The sequence below is a fragment of the Microcaecilia unicolor genome, chromosome 10 (assembly GCF_901765095.1).
Source record: "Microcaecilia unicolor chromosome 10, aMicUni1.1, whole genome shotgun sequence".
NCBI lineage: Eukaryota > Metazoa > Chordata > Amphibia > Gymnophiona > Siphonopidae > Microcaecilia > Microcaecilia unicolor.
The window spans coordinates 137462619-137480265 of record NC_044040.1 but is presented as its reverse complement, the minus strand read 5'-3'; the positions used below and the strand labels follow the sequence as shown (position 1 = coordinate 137480265).

Below are 17647 nucleotides of genomic sequence, written 5' to 3'. Positions count from 1 at the left end.
AGGAGACAAGAGGCAAATGGTTCCGAAAACAAGGCAGCTTTATTGCTAGCAATGAACAGTACTGAATTCAGTCTCAGGATACTGTGTGTCAGAAATCACCTGACACTCACATTTATACCTCCCTGCTGGGCCTGCGCATTAGGCCCCTTATACGTCACAGTATGACATGCGCAGTAAACATTTGTAGTTCTTGTAGTTCTCACAGTACATATACACGTCATAATACTGGCAAAGAAAACGAAACTTATCATCCTGTTTTGCACACACACACACATAATCATACAATGCTTCTTTCACAGAGGAGATAAGACTCGTTAGGCTCAGAGACGCAGGATGGGGTTGGCAACACCCTCACAGGCTATCTATTCATGTGGCGTCTACGTGCAGGCTGAATTCTGTGTGCAAGCCTTGGCAACTAAATGTTACAAGCTGTTTATCTATGCACCTGCATCCTGTCCCAGACAGTTATCTATCTAGCTAGCAGGAGCTGACAGTTTGTGGTTAAGGCACAATACGAGAAGATGCAAGTGTTCAGTAAACATTCAAGTATAGAGTATGCCCCAAAGAAGGCAAAGTCCATAAGTTGTATGCACAGAGCAAAGTCTATAAGTAGTCTGCACAGAGCTTGAGGTCGTCCTGCCAGTCTAGTGATGGCTGCAGGCTGTGTCCAGTGTTCACTTGTCCACTCCTACACAACCAGTGTCAACTGGAGCAAGACAAAAGTACTTCTTAAAAAAACTGATGACTGCTGATGAGTTGAACTCAGCAAGATGAAAGTTTATTCCACAAAAAACACACAAATGCTGTTTTATTTATCTAGGATTGCCAGCTTTGTGTATTTACCATTCACAAGTTGTACAGAATTCAGAGGCACACTTTTTGTTGGGTCTTTTTTTAAATTCAAACATATTTCATCACACCTTATGCAACTGTATTGGTTTCCAGTGGATTTACAAATGAATGTTAAAGTGTTGTTGTTGGCACATTTAACTTTACACTACACGTCTCTTTATTTAAAGAGTATTTTGCAGCCTTAAGTCCCTGCCACAGCGCTGAGATCTGAAAGTTCTTTTAACATTGTTGTTCCCAACCTACAACAATTTAGACTAGAGGAAACAAGAAAAAGTATTTTTTCTGTGGTGGGACCTAGGGCATAGAATCAATTGCTCTTACTCCTGAAAGAATTGAGACATGGTTTCCTTTAAGAAACAGCTGAAGAGCTATTTGTTTCACCTGGCTTTTATGCATGGAGAGAATAGTCAGTAACTATTTATGCATAAGAAGATCATGATTTGTTTTGATAACCTGATACTCTCCAAGGACATCAATAACTAAGAAAGTTTCCAAAAGACAGATCCACAGTCACTCCATCTGTCATCACACAATAAAATGTATAGAGACAGGGCTAACAACCATCACAGGCCAAAAATCTCCACATAACACAATAGCAGATTGAGTGAAAACTATGGTCTGTAAAACAGGAGTAATTCATAAGGCTGCAGATAAACAAAATGCAAACAGCCTTATTCAGTTGCCAGAAATTCCTCTACAGACTCTCAACCAGTACCGGACAGGGAAATCCTGTTGCACATTGCTGCATCATGGGAAGGACTCCTGTGAACCAGCCTACACACATTTCAAAATGGTGATCAGCCATATTTTTTTTCTCCTCCATGGACAAGCAGGCCATTGTATTCTCACAAATTTGTGACATCATCCGACGGAGGCCGGTGCGGAAACTAACAAAATTAACTTAGAACTTTCTAGCAGTGTTCCATCGTGCATGCACTGGTGCCTTCCTGCTCGATGCACAAGCGCAGGTCCTTCAGTCTTCGTTTTTCCATGGAGCAATGAATGTGTATATTTCTCTTTCTTTTGCAGTGCCTTCCCATGAAGGTATTTTTTCCTCCTTCTTTCAATAATTTTTTCTTTTTTATTATTTCCTTTTAATTTTAGCAGTTTTTCTAAACCTAAGTTTCCTTTCTTTTTCACCAGTCGCTAGGCCTGTTTAGGCCAGAGCACTGACCTCAATTTGAATGCTGTCCCTTTTTCAGTTCACAATTGAGTTTAATTTGGCCACACTTCTTTCTCAATGTTCCAGAAGACACCCAGTGGCGTCAAAGGGTGTGCCCAATGTAACTGGGTGATTCCTGTGATGGACCTGCATTTTTGGTGCATCGGGTGCCTTGGGCCTGCCTGACCATAAGCCAACTCTTGTTCTCTCTGTTTAAAAATGCAGTTGAGGGCACAGTGCACGGCAAGTCCAACAGGAGAGAATTTTTTGGCTCCTCAAAAGCTGGTACATCATCATTGGCACTAGAAGCAATCGCTGCCAAGACTTCAACATCCACTGGAGTGCCACAGGATCAAGGTGGTCTCCATTTCTCTCGACATCAGGCACCTGGGACTGGTCAGCATCAGACCCAACACCAAGGGCACAAACGGGCTAGCCTTCTATCTGGAGCAGACTAAAGCCCATAGACAGTCCACCCAGCTGTTTGATTCTTTTGACCCAAACAAAATGGGGGGTAGCCATCAGCAAATGCACAGTTTGTAATTGGCAAGCAAACTGCATCTCCTTTACTTATGCCCAGGCTGGGCTGACTCTAGACAGTCATGTCAAGGCTCATAATGTCAGAGCTGTGGATACGTTGGTAGGCCACTTGAGGTCAGCCTCCATAGAGGAGATTGGCAAAGCTGCAATGTGGTCATCTGTCCACACATTCACATTACTGCCTTGAGCAGAATACCTGACAGTTTAGGAAAGCAGTCCTGCAGAATTTGTTTGGTGTCTAGAATCCAACTCCACCCACCTAGACCCAGTTTTGTTCTGTTCCAGTCTGCATCTCCACATCTAGTACATATATGGTTTCAGGTCCATTGAATTACAGGCCTTGAGTGTTGTTTTCAGTAAGCCTAGTAGCTAGGGGTTCCCAACTGTGAAAATACAACGGCCTGCTTGTCCTCAGAGAAAGCAAAGTTACTCACCTGTAGCAGATTTTCTCCAAGGACAGCAGGCTAAATATTTTCACGTGCCCTTCCATCTCCCCTTAAAGTTGTATTTCTTAGCTTTTTGAAATGAGCGAGGGACCCAGATCAGCACGTCAGGTGGGAAGGCACCAGCGCATGCACAGTGGGATGCTGCTAGAAACTTCTAAATATCATTAGTCAGATTATATCACCCAACTATGACAATACTTGACCTGCTGTCCTCACAGAACATTTGCTACATGTGAGTAACTTTGCTTTATTGATTTTTTGAAGACCTATGTGGTGGTGCACTTTTAATAAATGTTTGTTTTTATGATTATTGTAATCCACCTTGGATAAAGGCACAAATAAATAATAAACTAAACTACACTGCAAAAATCTGTCATACAGAGCAGATACGTGACCCAGTTCAGAAGAATTTTACACAGCCTAGTTTTGTAGTCCCTGATTTTACCCATTGGAAATATTCTGCAAGCTCCACAAAATATAAAATCACCCTCCTTTTGTATGAACGTTTCACTCGGTTTTTCACTATGCAAGGAAGTTTTATTTGTTTGCCAATGTTTGAATGTGGCGAGCACATAATTTGAGATTTTTTTTCTTTTTAGATTTCAGCAGTAAGACACGATAGTAGAGGTTTTGTGACATTTTATTTACTACATAAAACTAAGCAGATTTTGCCATTTTTTGTGTGCACAATACCAAGATGAATGTATGAGACTTGATGTTTTTCACTTTACATAAGAAACAGCCCCTACTTAAAGAGCTTACAATCTAATCTATCCAATACATACGTATTTCTATTGAACAGACCCTAGCAGTAGAGGCTAGAATAGGAAACTTTATAGGACGGTTTCCAACCATCCACAGCATAACTGCTAGTTACTAAAAAAAAAGCCAAGAATTCCTGGAGTATACTACTAATTAACCACGTGTATCTCAAAAGTATGGTCAAAAGGAGCCTCACCTCTGCAGGTTTTGACGGGTTACATTTTTCCTAAGATTCCCATACCCTCTAGCACTAATTGATCAAGCCGAATCAGGGCGGAGACAAGATAACTGCTGGCTGGATCTAGATGCGCTAAAGAATGAAGAAAAACTACAGCTCCCACTATGTTACTGGATTACGCGCATGTGCCGTGTGCATAGATTTAGAAGTACTGTATACTGAGAGCACCTAGCCGTTTTCCTTGAGACGTCTTATGCGATTGGCTCTAGTGAGGCTGTTCCCGCGTTCCTGATTGGTTGCTTCTCTTTTCGTGCGAATGCTTCCGGAAAAAGGAAAACTAAGCATCATGGCGACGGAAGGAGGAGAAATACAGGAGATGGATGGTGAGCTTAGCTAGGGAAGAGAAATATCATCAACCTAAGCGGGGAGATGGTCGTTGGGATGCAGTTGTTTTATAGTGTACAATAAAAAAATTTAAAAAAAAGCGGGGTGAACTGGAACATGAAAGCTCTCCGAAAGATGAATCAAGGGAAGGGTTAGTGGCGCTGGTTCTGAAGGCTTAGATGAAGAAGTTTGGAAGGGCTGCAGACAGTGGAAGTGGCCAGCAGGGACCTGGAGGATGGGCCGGCCGTATGGAAGAGGCTGTGAGTACTGAGAGCTGCAGGGGCCATGGGGATGGATGAGCATCAGCATCGGTGGTGTGAGCAGGGATCGATTAGAGGTCTAGTTGTGTAAAAAGAGCCTTGGAGGAGGGGCCCAGCTATCAGAGAAGAACTAAGCCAGGATCTTGCCAGGGAGATGGAGGCTAGAGGGTGCTGAGTGGCAGAGCTTATAGACCAATGCTTCCCAAATCTTCTTTATCTAATATGACCCCACTTTAGCATTTGAAAAGTCATGGAGTGGAGGAGTGGCCTAGTGGTTAGGGTGGTGGACTTTGGTCCTGAGGAACTGAGTTCGATTCCCACTTCAGGCACAGGCAGCTCCTTGTGACTCTGGGCAAGTCACTTAACCCTCCATTGCCCCATGTAAGCCACACTGAGCCTGCCATGAGTGGGAAAGCACAGGGTACAAATGTAACAAAAAAAAAAAAAATAACATGTAACATCAGATGACTAAGGAAAAGAAAATAGCAAACCTTCACCTGTTCCTTTTCTTCATCCACTTCTTCCTCCTCCCACTTATCCAAAGCAGGAAGGCAGCAGCAGCAGTCAGTACAGGGTCCTGTGTGTTGAAATGCCAGCACAGAGCCCAGGGTTCTGCATGAGTTTCCAATCTAAAAGCCCAAAAAGGAAGAAGCAGTGCCTGTGGATATTCACGCACTCAGGCCCTGGCGTTCACTGTCACTATTGGACATATGTCACAGTGGAATTTAGAGGGAGGGTGAGCAGTTCTGTTTCTCTGACCCCCATTTAGGGTCCTAATCCACAGTAGCATCCAGTGGGGGAGGTGGTGTGCTACAGTTTAAGTAAGTCTTCAGTTCACTGGACTTTCTATATTTTGAACCCATTGTGTATGTCTAGTCTTTCAAAATAGCTTTGAGGGCCATATGAAATCATGAAAGGAAGGAAGGAAGGACAGTTAGTCTGGTGTCTGCCTTTTTTAGGGTGGATAGTCTAGAAGATTTAGGAACAGAAGTGGATATGTTGAAGTTTGGAGGAGGGAAGATTGGGAGTGATGAAGAATGTGACCGTATAGAGTACTGGTGCTTTGAGGAGATGACTAATGTTTGTAGCCATTCACAATGGGAATTAGAGAAGGTTATGACAGGTACATTTGTGATGCAGCAATGGCCTAATATAGAGTGGTTGTGATCAGATTTTGGAGCCAATGTAATAAAAGTGTAATAGACTTCTATGCATAATTCTGTGTGCTATCATGGATGGCAATGTTAAAGCAAGTTTAATATAGAAACCGAGGACTCATGCTGCTGATGTTGCACAGTTCATTTAAATCCCATGGTACTGAAGCCATTAGCTATTAACGGCAGATGCAGAAGACCAATTGAGTGCAAGGTTTGCTAATACTGTGGCTTTAATGCAAAATCTGAGGAGGAGTAAAAATTTAGCTTAGAAACATGATGGCAGATAAAGGCTAAATGACCCATCCAGTCTGCTCATCCTCTGTAACCCCAACTCTTCCTTTTCCTAAGCGATCCCACATGCTTATCCCATGTGCTTGCTCTTCTGTGGTCAACATCAGTGAGGATTTACTGGCTGTTTCTTCTCTTTACTGCAAGCATACAAGACCTACAACTTTTTTTCTGGTTTCCTTGAAAGGAATGGGTCAAAAAAAAAAAAGAGCTTAGGGGAAGATGTGCTGGAACAGAATAAAGTGTTTGTGGACAAATGTGCAGAATAATATTAATGTTTATACATGGAATAGCATTCCAGCACAGGCCAATAATGTATGCGCATGCAGCTGTGTATGCCGATAAATATTGTTGGTATTGCAAAAATTGTATCGGCACTTGACGTTGCATGCACATACTCTGTGCATAAGTATTATTGATATTGCAAAAATTTGAATGCACAAAATAGCACTCCAGCATCTGCACAGATTTATGCACTTGCAGCTTCGACTGCCAATACTACTTTTTTGTGTGCAAAATATAGCTGCTGCTAGCACACACCAGTATGCACAGTCATCCAGTGTTCTCTCCCACATTAGCACAGATTTTTGTGCTCAATTTACTTGCGTACTGTTTTTACTGCATTGAAGAGCAAAATGTTTTCTTTACACTTACATTAGATTACTGCATCAGCTCCTTTGATGAATATTTCAAGTAGAGGGTTTTAGCTGTCAAGAGTATTAGAAAGCTTAAGTACCAGCTAAAATTTATAAGAGCCAAAGGGAAAATAGTTAAGAATTTTTAAAATGTAATTTTTGTTCTTTGTTTAGATTTTCTGTTTTTCCTGATTTTTTTTTTATTTACTGTGACATTTTTCTGGCCCATCTTCCCTTCTAGCCTTTCTTTCTCATTTCTTCCCTCTCCCGTTCTATCCCTTCCCCCACTTAGTGATGTCCCTTCAGCCAAGGCATTACCTTCAGCATTGCTCCATCAGCTGAGGTATGATCCAGTGGTGCTGCTTCAGTCCAGTTGTAGCCTGACTCGCATCAGCAACTTTTCCATCTAGACCAGACATGGAATTGAAATCGTCTTGGTGACCTGGAACCTGTTTTTTTCCCCAACTGTTAGAGGTGATAGTTGAGTGACCGAAGATTAGGCAGTGAAAGATTATAAGTTGGCATCTAGATAGGTCTTTCATCACCATGTCTATCTTATGACTATCATAATAATAGAACCTTAATTTATTCTCAGTTGATAAACGAGTTGAGTCAGAAGAGTCGGGAGATGAAGAACGGAAGAAATGTGCATCTACAGTGGTGGCAGATAACAGTCAGCACAGTTTACAGAATGACGAGAATTGCCCAGGTATATCTTTTGACGTTATTCATGTCCAGGAGATGGTTTAGCTAGTGATCTGTCCTTCATGTTCTTTAGCTCAGATCCTGGGCTGCTTTTCAGACCAGTAAAGGCATTTTCTCAGTCTTAATATCCACATCTGTAAGGCACATAGCACTTTATTGATTGATAGCACCTTATTGATTGATCTGTGAAGTAATGACTGCTTAGAAATTAACAGCAAAGACTCAAACCACTGAAAACAGAGCTCCATATTTACAGATGAGTAGTAACATTACATGGATTTTTGTTTTCACACAATTTCTAGACTTAGGGCTGAACTAATGTATGTTTAAAGAGCCACTCGGGGATCATATAATCTCAGGGATGCATGAGTTCAGACCTCAAGTGCAGCAAACAGGCCAGGTTTTCAGAATATCACTAATGAATATACATTACAACATATATCAAGCATTGATCTAAACTTCAAATACACAATTCCAAATATATTTTATTCATGAATAAAATAATATATTTGGAATTGTATATTTGAAGTTTAGATCAACATTTGATATATGTTGTAATGACTATTATTGATTTTTTGATTACCCTGTTGAACATATATAACGAATATGCATGAGATAGATCTGCATACAATGGGGGTGGTATCCACGTAGATCTCATTAGGGATATCCTGAAAACCTGACCTGTTCGCAACACTCAAGTCCTGAACTCCTGCATCTCTGAACTAGTGCCACCTGCATAAAGGTTGACCAAAAGACAGAGAGACTATTTTATGTAGACGCATTCCCCTGGATTCTATATATGGTGCTGATATTTGGGCACTGATCCAAGGTGTGCACCTAACTAATGGGCAGGTGATGAAAAGCCCCGCGCTGTTCCAAATAGCACTCTAAAAATAGTGCTGGAACAGCGTGGGGCTTTACCACACCTATGGTCAGAGATAATTGCATGCATAAACAGCAGGCCCCCATTCCCCCCAATGCAACAGCCCCCCGCAGGAACCCCGACCCCCCCCCCCCAGTGACAGAAAGCTGGAGATCCGGTGGGTCCCACCGGATCTGCAGTCCCCCCCAACATCCCTCACATGTCCCTGGTGGCCCAGTGGGCCGTGGGTCAATCCCCCCCACCTGGTGGTCTAGCGGCCCTTCCCCACCACCCTACCTTCAGTTGGAGGTGGCCTCCCTCCTCTTCCATCGGCACTGCCTGGAAAATGGCGGCGCCCAGCGGGGCTTCACACCACATGGTGGGAAGCCCTGCCCAGTGCATCCCAGCATGCAATGGGCAGAGTTGGGCGCCAATATCAAAAAAGGTCCAAAAATTTCCACAGAAGTCCAACAACGAAAGAAACAAGTGGAAAAACAACTTCAAGGGATCAATCCAAGACAAGAGATAAGGTGCTCCAAAAAACTTTATTGAGGACCCAACACGGTCCGTGTTTCGGTTTTAGAAAAAACCTTCATCAGGGGTCAGTCAGTAGTCGCACAAAAGATATACTGATAGACAATGGAGCTCATAAGTTGTGGTCTCTTGAATGTACAGAAAAGTGTAGCCTGGTACCGGCGTATTCAGTGTAAAAACTGCTGGGATGCACTGGGCAGGGCTTCCCACCATGTGGTGTGAAGCCCCGCTGGGCGCCGCCATTTTCCAGGCAGTGCCGATGGAAGAGGAGGGAGGCCACCTCCAACTGAAGGTAGGGTGGTGGGGAAGGGCCGCTAGACCACCAGGTGGGGGGGATTGACCCACGGCCCACTGGGCCACCAGGGACATGTGAGGGATGTTGGGGGGGGCTGCAGATCCGGTGGGACCCACCGGATCTCCAGCTTTCTGTCACTGGGGGGGGGGGGTCGGGGTTCCTGCGGGGGGCTGTTGCATTGGGGGGAATGGGGGCCTGCTAGCATGCAAATGCATGCTGGACAGGGCTCACCATTGCTTCCCAATGGTCTGCAAACCCTAATGCCAGCTTCAAGCTGGCATAGGGTTTGCCGCGGTCAGCGAGCCAATCTTTGGCACGCTGGTCGCTGATCATTGGGGATGAATAGATTTAGCATGCATTTGCATGCTACTTGCACTATGAGCCATGTTTTGCATGCATTTGCATTCTAGTTTATTTTATTTATTTGAATTTGCTCACATCTTTTTCAGTAGCTCAAGGTGAGTTATATTCAGGTACACTAGGTAGCGTTCAGAGGCCGTGAGCATGTTGTTTCAAGTGCTTGGGGGCTCTGGTCATGGGGCGGTAGCAAACGCAGGTGCTAGTATGGCACTTACAGCCTCTAGTTCCTGCATTTGCTTCTGATCATCGGCCCATAAATTGGCTTACAAGCCAAATATTGCTAATAATTGGGCACTAATTGGAACCAGTTTAGATTTGTGCACACATGTTATGTGCTATTCTATAACAATGTGCGCTCAAATGCCATGGCGTGCAGCTCAAAGGGGGTGTGGCCATGGGAGGTAATGGGCAGATCAGGGGCGTTCCTAAAATTTACACACAGTGTGGAGTGGCCTAATGATAAGTGCAGAAGCCTGAGAACCAGGGGAACCAAGTTCAATTCCCAACAAGTACCTGTATATAATAGGTAAACCGCTTTGATTATAACCCTAGAAAGACAGTATGTCAAATCCCATCCCCTTTCCCTCATTCTCTTATAGAATACCAGAGATATGCGCCCAAATAGGGCATTGGGAATTACACATGGATTCAGCAGGTGTAAGTTTTGGTGTCTAAATTTGGGCGCCAAAATCGACACTCAGTCTGTTCTATAATGGGTGCTCATCTTTGAGTGCCCTTTATAGAATAGTGTTGAGCACTGATTTTTTTTTTTGGCACAACTGAATCTAGCCCATTGTACACATAGCAAATGCTTCATGTCTAAATCCTCTACTTGTGTGCAGAAGCAGCAATTGGGCACATGTAGAATAGTGTTAAAATTGATGAGGATCTTCCATAGCCAGGACCTTCTAAGACTGTAGAGATAAAAGAAAACGTTAATAGGGGGCAACATAGCAAGGGGTGAAGGGTTTGGAAAGAACCATGTAAAGGAGGATAGATAGTACAGCTTGCAAGGTTAAAGAATTCAGACGTTAGCTACTAGAGCAGTGCTTCTCAGTCCTCTCTTGGAGGCATACTTAGCCAGTCAGGTTTTCAGGACTACCACAAAAAGTATGCATAAGAGAAGCTTGCACACAATGGATCTCCAATATATGTAAATGTATTGCATGTATATTCATTATGGCAATCCTAAAAACCCAATTGGCTAGGTATGCCTCCAAGAGAGGGCTGAGAAGCACTGAGCTAGAGGCGTGTGAAGGGAGTCTGAAAAAGATATCGTTAGATACACATGACATGCCTAATAGTGACACAGTGAAAGTGTGAGAGCAACTCAAAGACAGACTTTGGACAAGTAATTAAATCTGTGGTTGTAGTGCTACCTGAATATAACAGGAGAATAGGCAAAATTGTTGTCTCAAAGAAATTGTTGGTCAGAAGATTGGTACAGCGAAGCTGTTTCTCCGAGGACAAGCAGGCTGCTGTATTCTCTCAGTTGGGTGATGTCATCCAGTGGAGCCCGGTGTGTGCGCTGATTAGCAGGATTATGTTAGAACTTTCTAGCTGTGTCCCAATGAGTCTGCGCTGGTGCCTTCCCACCCGATGTATGTTTCAGTTTTTTTTAATTATTTTATTTTGTTTCCCTTTAATTCCTTTTTTTTGTTTTTTATTTAATTTATTTAATGATTTTCAAACAAGTACATCCCAAGCATTGTTTAAAACAAAACAATACAGCCCATGTCATAGGAAAAGAAGAAGAACACTTAATATAGGAAATAACAGGAAAATCACAACATAACTGATGAAAACTTACGGCGATGTTGCTTCACACCACACATGGTAATATTATTTAGCTTCCCTGTTTAATAGCAATCTTCCAACTGATCTGGTTCAAAGAAAGCATATTTTACATCTGGTGAAGTAATCTAACATTTAGAGGGAAACTTAAAAAAAGTAGCTTCCAAAGCTATTACCCTAGGCTTGAACTGAAGAAATTGCTTGAGTTTTAATTGAGTTACATAGAAGGGTATTTTCAAACCACAGATTTACAAAGTTACATAGTAAGTCTAAGTGCTTTGAAAATGAGCCCCATAAAAACATAGTAGATGATGGCAGATAAAGACCTGTAGTGTACAGTTCATCCAATCTGCCCGACTAGATAAACTGATAGCATAAGATATGATGTTATACTACATATGTATACTTGATCTTGATTTGTCTTTGCCATTTTCATGGCATAGACTGTAAAGTCTGCCTGGCTCTGTCCTTGTTCTTCAACTTCTGAAGTTGTCATCAAAGCCCAAGTCCAGCCCATCCAAATCTGTCCAGCCACATTCAGGGCACAGACCATGAAAGTCTCCCAGCACTAGCTTTCTTTCTCAATTACTGGTGTTGCCATCTAATCTTCTAAGCTTCTTTGGATCCATTCCTTCTAAACAGGATTTCTTTGTGTTTATCCCACGCATTTATGAATTCCAGACTTACGCGGTCTGTGCCCTGAAGAGCACAGGTACAAATCAAAGTAGGGTATACACAGAAAGTAGCACTTATGAGTTATCTTGTTGGGCAGACTGGATGGACCGTGCAGATCTTTTTCTGCCGTCATCTACTATGTTACTATGTATGTTACTATTACCATTTCCATCTGCACCCCCTCCCATACCTCCTACGGAAGGGCATGCCAAGTATCTACCACCCTCTCCGAAAAAAAATATTTCGGCACATTCTTGCAACCCTTGCGACGTCAATTCATATCCTCATTCTACCATCTTCCTGTCTCTGGAAAAGGTTTGTTTGTAGATTAATATCTTTCAAATATTTGCGGGTGTCTTAGAGATATCTATATTTTCCCTCCACAATATGGGAAATCTTTCTAAAATAATTTGACATAATTGTAGCCTGCGAAGTTGTGAGGATAAACACACCAGGAGAGTGGCCCACAATGATATGTCATCCTAACAAGTCTATAAAAAGGCAGTTAAACTATCCATCTCATTATCTCTAATGGATAATACATCTGGTACCGAACCATCCTGGGCCTCCCTCAGTACTTTCCCAGGTAAATAGTAACTTTTTGTAACAACAATAGTATCAGCATTAGGCTTACTTGCCTCATGGCCATTTCTTTAAAAAAAGAAAGACCTGCCTTTTACCCACTGCAGTAAAATGGGGCCTAGGCACGTGGTTTTGACACTCGCCGAGGCCCCATTTTACTGCAGTGGGCCCTCTTTTGCCACAGCTTCGTAAAAGGACCCCTGAATGCTATTGCTCCAGCAGGAGTTATAGTCTGCTTCAGAGCAATTGCTGCTGTTATGTCATAGGACTTGATGTTATATCTATTCTGACACTAAGGAAATTATACTCTTGCAGGGAAGACTTAGAAAGCAGATTTTAAACCTGTAACTTAGTTACAGTGACTTTAATTGTGTGCAATTAAGAGGCAGTTATATGCCTCCAATAATATCTGGTTCACTCTCAAAGAGCATCTGATTCTTCTCTGAGAGGAATTTTAAACCAGGACCATTTTCTATAAGTAAGTCACTTGCATAAAAGTGAAGTCTGAATGCTAATCTGAATGTTGTAGACCCTGCCAGAAATTCTACCTATATTTAGAACAGGGAAAGTAATCAGGACAGATAGGTTTTTATAGAGAGGGATCATCTTTTGATTTCCTTGTTTAGATATTCCAGTCATTAAAGAGTCTATAGGCAGGAACTCAAAGAACAACACGCACTGAGGGGGGATAGTTTTTTTTTCCCTTTTATTTGATTAAAACTAGTACTACTACTACTACTTAACATTTCTAGAGCGCTACTAGGGTTACGCAGGATCCCTAAGCACATAAGGACATTTATTTTTTTACAAAAGTAAACAAACTTATACTGAGCTCAGTAATGCTTACCCTATTGGGTTTCTATCAGAACCTGAGAGGCAGAAACAAGTCTAAAGGCAAAGAATTTTTTGGTTTACTCTTAAAGATTCCAAGAAGGTTATGGTGCTCATTTTCAAAGCACATAGAGTTACAAAGTTACATAGAGGGGCATAATCGAACGTCGCCGGCCAAATAGATCGCCGGCGGCGCTACAGCTGGCCGGAACTGTATTATCGAAAAAGATGGCCGGCCATCTTTTTTTCATTAATACGGTTTAGCCCAGCCAAATGCCGTGGAGTTCGCCGGGTTTGAGATGGACGGATTTGTTTTTCAGCGATAATGGAAAGTTATGTCGGCCATCTCAAACCCCGGCCAAATTCAAGGCATTTGACCATGGGAGGAGCCAGCATTTGTAGTGCACTGGCCCTCCTGACATGCCAGGACACCAACCAGCCACCCTAGGGGTCACTGCGGTGGACTTCAGAAAAGCTCCCACGTGCATAGCTCCCTTACTTTGGGAGCTGAGCCCCCCAACCCCCCCCCCCCCCCCCCAAACCCACTACCCACAAATGTACTGCACCCACTAAAATTGCTCCAGGGACCTGCATACAGCCTCTAGGACTTATTGCTGGTGTATAACTTTGGCACACCAGTTCACACCTGAAGACTAATCTCTCTGAAAAAGTCCTTTCTTGAAATAAGCACGTTTACTCACAGTTAACTGCAGATCAGAGGTTGTGCCCCACTGGCAAAGAGTCCCCAGGTACTAAGATTCAGGTCAGAGCTGGCACAATGGTGTACAATGCCCTCTTTCAGCACCATTCAAGGTAAGAACTACGTTCTCTAACGTGGGTAACACAGGAAAGGGAACTAAAACTGGCTTACAAAAATGGCCACTACCACATGGACTACAACAGGAAACAAAACAGGGCACACTCTGACCCAGTTAGCAGGGGGGAAAAGCACCATGGGAGTAGAGCCCAGTACCTTACACCCACCACAATGCATTGCTAATGTGACTCTGCAGGGCACCTAACAGAAAAGGTGTCACACTCACCCGAGAGCCACATCGCAACATCCGCTGTCGGAGGATACAACCCATTCTGCTGTCATGGAGGTGGGTACGGCATTTGAGGCTGGCACACAGGTTGGCAAAAAAGGTTTTTAGTTTTATTTTTTTAGTATGGAAGGGGGTTGGTGACCACTGGAGGAGTATGGGGAGGTCATCCCCCATTCCCTCCAGTGGTCATCTGGTCAGTTGGGGCACCTTTTTGAGGCTTGGTCGTGAAAATAAAAGGACCAAGTAAACCCGGCGAAATACTGCTTAATGCCGCTTTCTTTTTTTCCATTATCGGCGAAAGCCGGCCATCTGATAGCCACGCCCATGCCCGCCCGTGTCCCGCCTTTGCTAATCTACCGACACGCCCCCTTGAACTCTCGCCAGCGAAGCGACAGGAAAGCGGCGATGCTGTCAAAAATGTCACTTTCGATTATACCGATTTCGCCGCTTTTAAGAAATCGCCGGCCATCTCCCGATTTGTGTCAGAAGATGGCCGGCGATCACTTTCGATTATAAGCTAGATAGTAACCTATATAACTTTGTAAATCTACATACTTTGAAAATAAACCTCTATAGGTACTGAAACTGGATCCAGTACTAGGGTCATAAGCTGTCTTACACTTAATATACAAATTGTAAATAATCCATCTGTTCCCCCCCCTCCCCCATTATCAATCTGTTCAATGTTAATAGTTTTACTGAATTCACTATCTCACAGTTAATACTACAAAGTTCTGAATATAAAGTTGTGCAATAAAATACTTTTTGCACATTTTTAACCTGTCTTCTTTGAGAATCTTGTAACACCTTGTAATTCTCCTTATTACAACATCCAGCCCTAGATTTTCCTGGAAAGTCTGGTGTGTTCTCTGTCCCACCCTACTCTATCTGGCAAAGCACTGCCAAGGCAAGAGTAACACTTATATTTCCTAAGCAGTAGCTCTGCAGAAAATAATGGACAAACAGGAAAATTGGTAGCCCTAAGCTGATCTTCTAATCTTTCTCTGTAAATTTAGGCTATCCTTAATCCTCGATCTTCCTGCTGGTTGTAACACACCAATTTGAGATTCAGATTCCTTAAGGGAATTGTCCAACTGTAAAAACCTAAGAGTTCAAATTATCCAACTTAGAGACAACTTGCTGAGAAAAAAACCCAGTTGTTATACATGACCTTTTAACATAGTCTCAGTTCTCTTAACCACTTTCCACACATCATACAAGGATATTTGTGAAGCTTCAACAACGTCATTGAAGTCCATTAGGAAATTCAACAGGTTTCAGTGGGAAACCAAGTGAAAATAACGATGGCTCTGGCTATTCCAACACTCCTTCCCACCAGAAAAAAAAATTTCTTGGAACAAACCTCCAATGGGAGATAAATGGATATAAAAAAAAAATAGATAACCATAGTTAGTTTAATTCGATGAAATGAGGGAACATCAAGTTAAAGTTCATCAGAAGAATATAAGGTTCGAGCAGGTCGATTAAATTCTCAAAGAACTAGCAACAGAAACCAGAACATCATTGCTCAAAGCCTTAAGATCAACATCTGGAATTTAAATGTAACCCTCCATTGATGAAAGCTCCTTTTGAGCCACTTGATTCCAGTCATCTGAATCATTAGACCAGGAAAGTTGTGTTTTAGTGAGCTTCAGGCCCTAGTAGCTGATCCACCTTACACTAAATTTCACCACAGTAAGTGTAGTTCTGTACACACACCCTAAGTTCTTTCCTAAGGTAGTGTCGGAGTTCCATCTTAACCAGTCAGTGGTTCTGCCAGGGTTTTTCCTAAAACCAAATACCCTTCCTGGTGAGAGTGTACTGCATACCTTAGATTGTAAGCAAGCCTTAGCCTGTTACAAGAAATGATTTATCTTGGGGGAAAGAGCTTTAGAGCACTCGCTACTGTTTATAATTTAAGAGCAGGCGCTGTATTTATAAGTTTTAGGATATTAATTTCTCCACCAATCACCAAAGGTGATAATTGCAATAAATTAAATAAATTAAGTATATATAAAAGATACCATATACTCAGAACACAAAGAGACCGTATTTTTAGCTTCAAAAAGGTTGATTTAATATACAATTGCACACGAGAGGTAGGTTTTTAAAGAGATCTTTACAGATAATCTGTGCTTAAGTAAAGTAGCAGGTCTAGATCAAAGGTTATGTTACTTACAAGTCCTTGTTACATAGTATGAACAGCATGAGGTAAGCACATGTTTGCAGAAGAGGTCCTCATAGCAGGCAGGTGGGCTACAGGTCCCAGGAAGAGAAGAATCTGTGTTGCAGTTGAAGGGAAGCATCTGCTTGTCTGGAACAGCTTCTATCTTTTATACTCTTGCAAGCTGCAGGAAGACATGCCATGTGTATCTCTGTCCTGGTTTCCTGGTTTGCACACGACGCTTGGGCATTTGCAAAGCATTGTGGTATCTTGGTCTCATGTCTTATGACATCACAAGACTTGCTATCTGGATTTTGCTGACAAATGGTTTATTGTAGTGCAGGGTTTTCTGCTTGAATTTATTCTGATAAAATTTGTCTGGGGCAGCCAGCAGGTGTCCTTTGTCTTTAGTAGCTGTATTTCATACCTTTCCCACCTGCTTGTCTCCTTGCCTCTACTGGTTACCTTTGATGTTTGTTGTGTTGATCAGAGGAAGAGAGTCAATTTAACCTTGAGGCAGTCTCTTACTTGAGAAGTCTTTTGTTAAAGAGGGAGGGAAAGGGGGAGGTGAGGTCCTTGCAGCAGTGCCTTTGTCTTTTAAATGTTTTTTTAATGTTCCCCAAAGGGAGAGGGAAGAGGGCTTTTGGAATGAAAGCCAGTTCTGCTGCAGTGTCAAATATATATTTTTAAAAGCTGCACAAATATATTGGTGTATATATATATATATGTATCTGATCCAACACAACATCATGCTACACATTTAATTCTGATGATTGGCTTATACCATAACAAGCCTTTCTATCAGGAGTAGACTAAAGCCCATAGATAGTCACCCAGCTTTTTTGTTTCTTTCGACCCAAACAGGATGAGGGTAGCCATTGACTAAAAGTTTGCATCTCCTTTACTTATGCCCAGACTGGGCTGACTCTAGAGGATCATTTTGAGGCTCATAGTGTTAGAGCCATGGATACGTTGGTAGGCCACTTGAGATCAGCCTCCATAGAAGAGCTTTGCAAAGCTGCAACATGGTCATTTTTCCACACATTCATATCTCATTACTGCCTTGAGCAGCATACCCAGTGTGATAGCTGGTTTGGGCAGGCAGTCCTGAAGAATTTCTTCGATGTCTAGAATC

General features: G+C 42.5%; 1 protein-coding gene across 1 annotated transcript in view; it reads left to right on the top strand.

Moving 5' to 3' along the window:
- Positions 1-4231: 4231 nt before the first annotated feature.
- Positions 4232-17647, top strand: part of PPP1R7 (protein phosphatase 1 regulatory subunit 7) — a 229391-nt gene continuing 215975 nt past the window's right edge. Inside the window, 2 exon segments of the mRNA XM_030215930.1 lie at positions 4232-4323; positions 7260-7373. Of these exon segments, the coding sequence (XP_030071790.1) occupies positions 4257-4323; positions 7260-7373 (181 nt within the window). The 5' untranslated portion in view covers positions 4232-4256.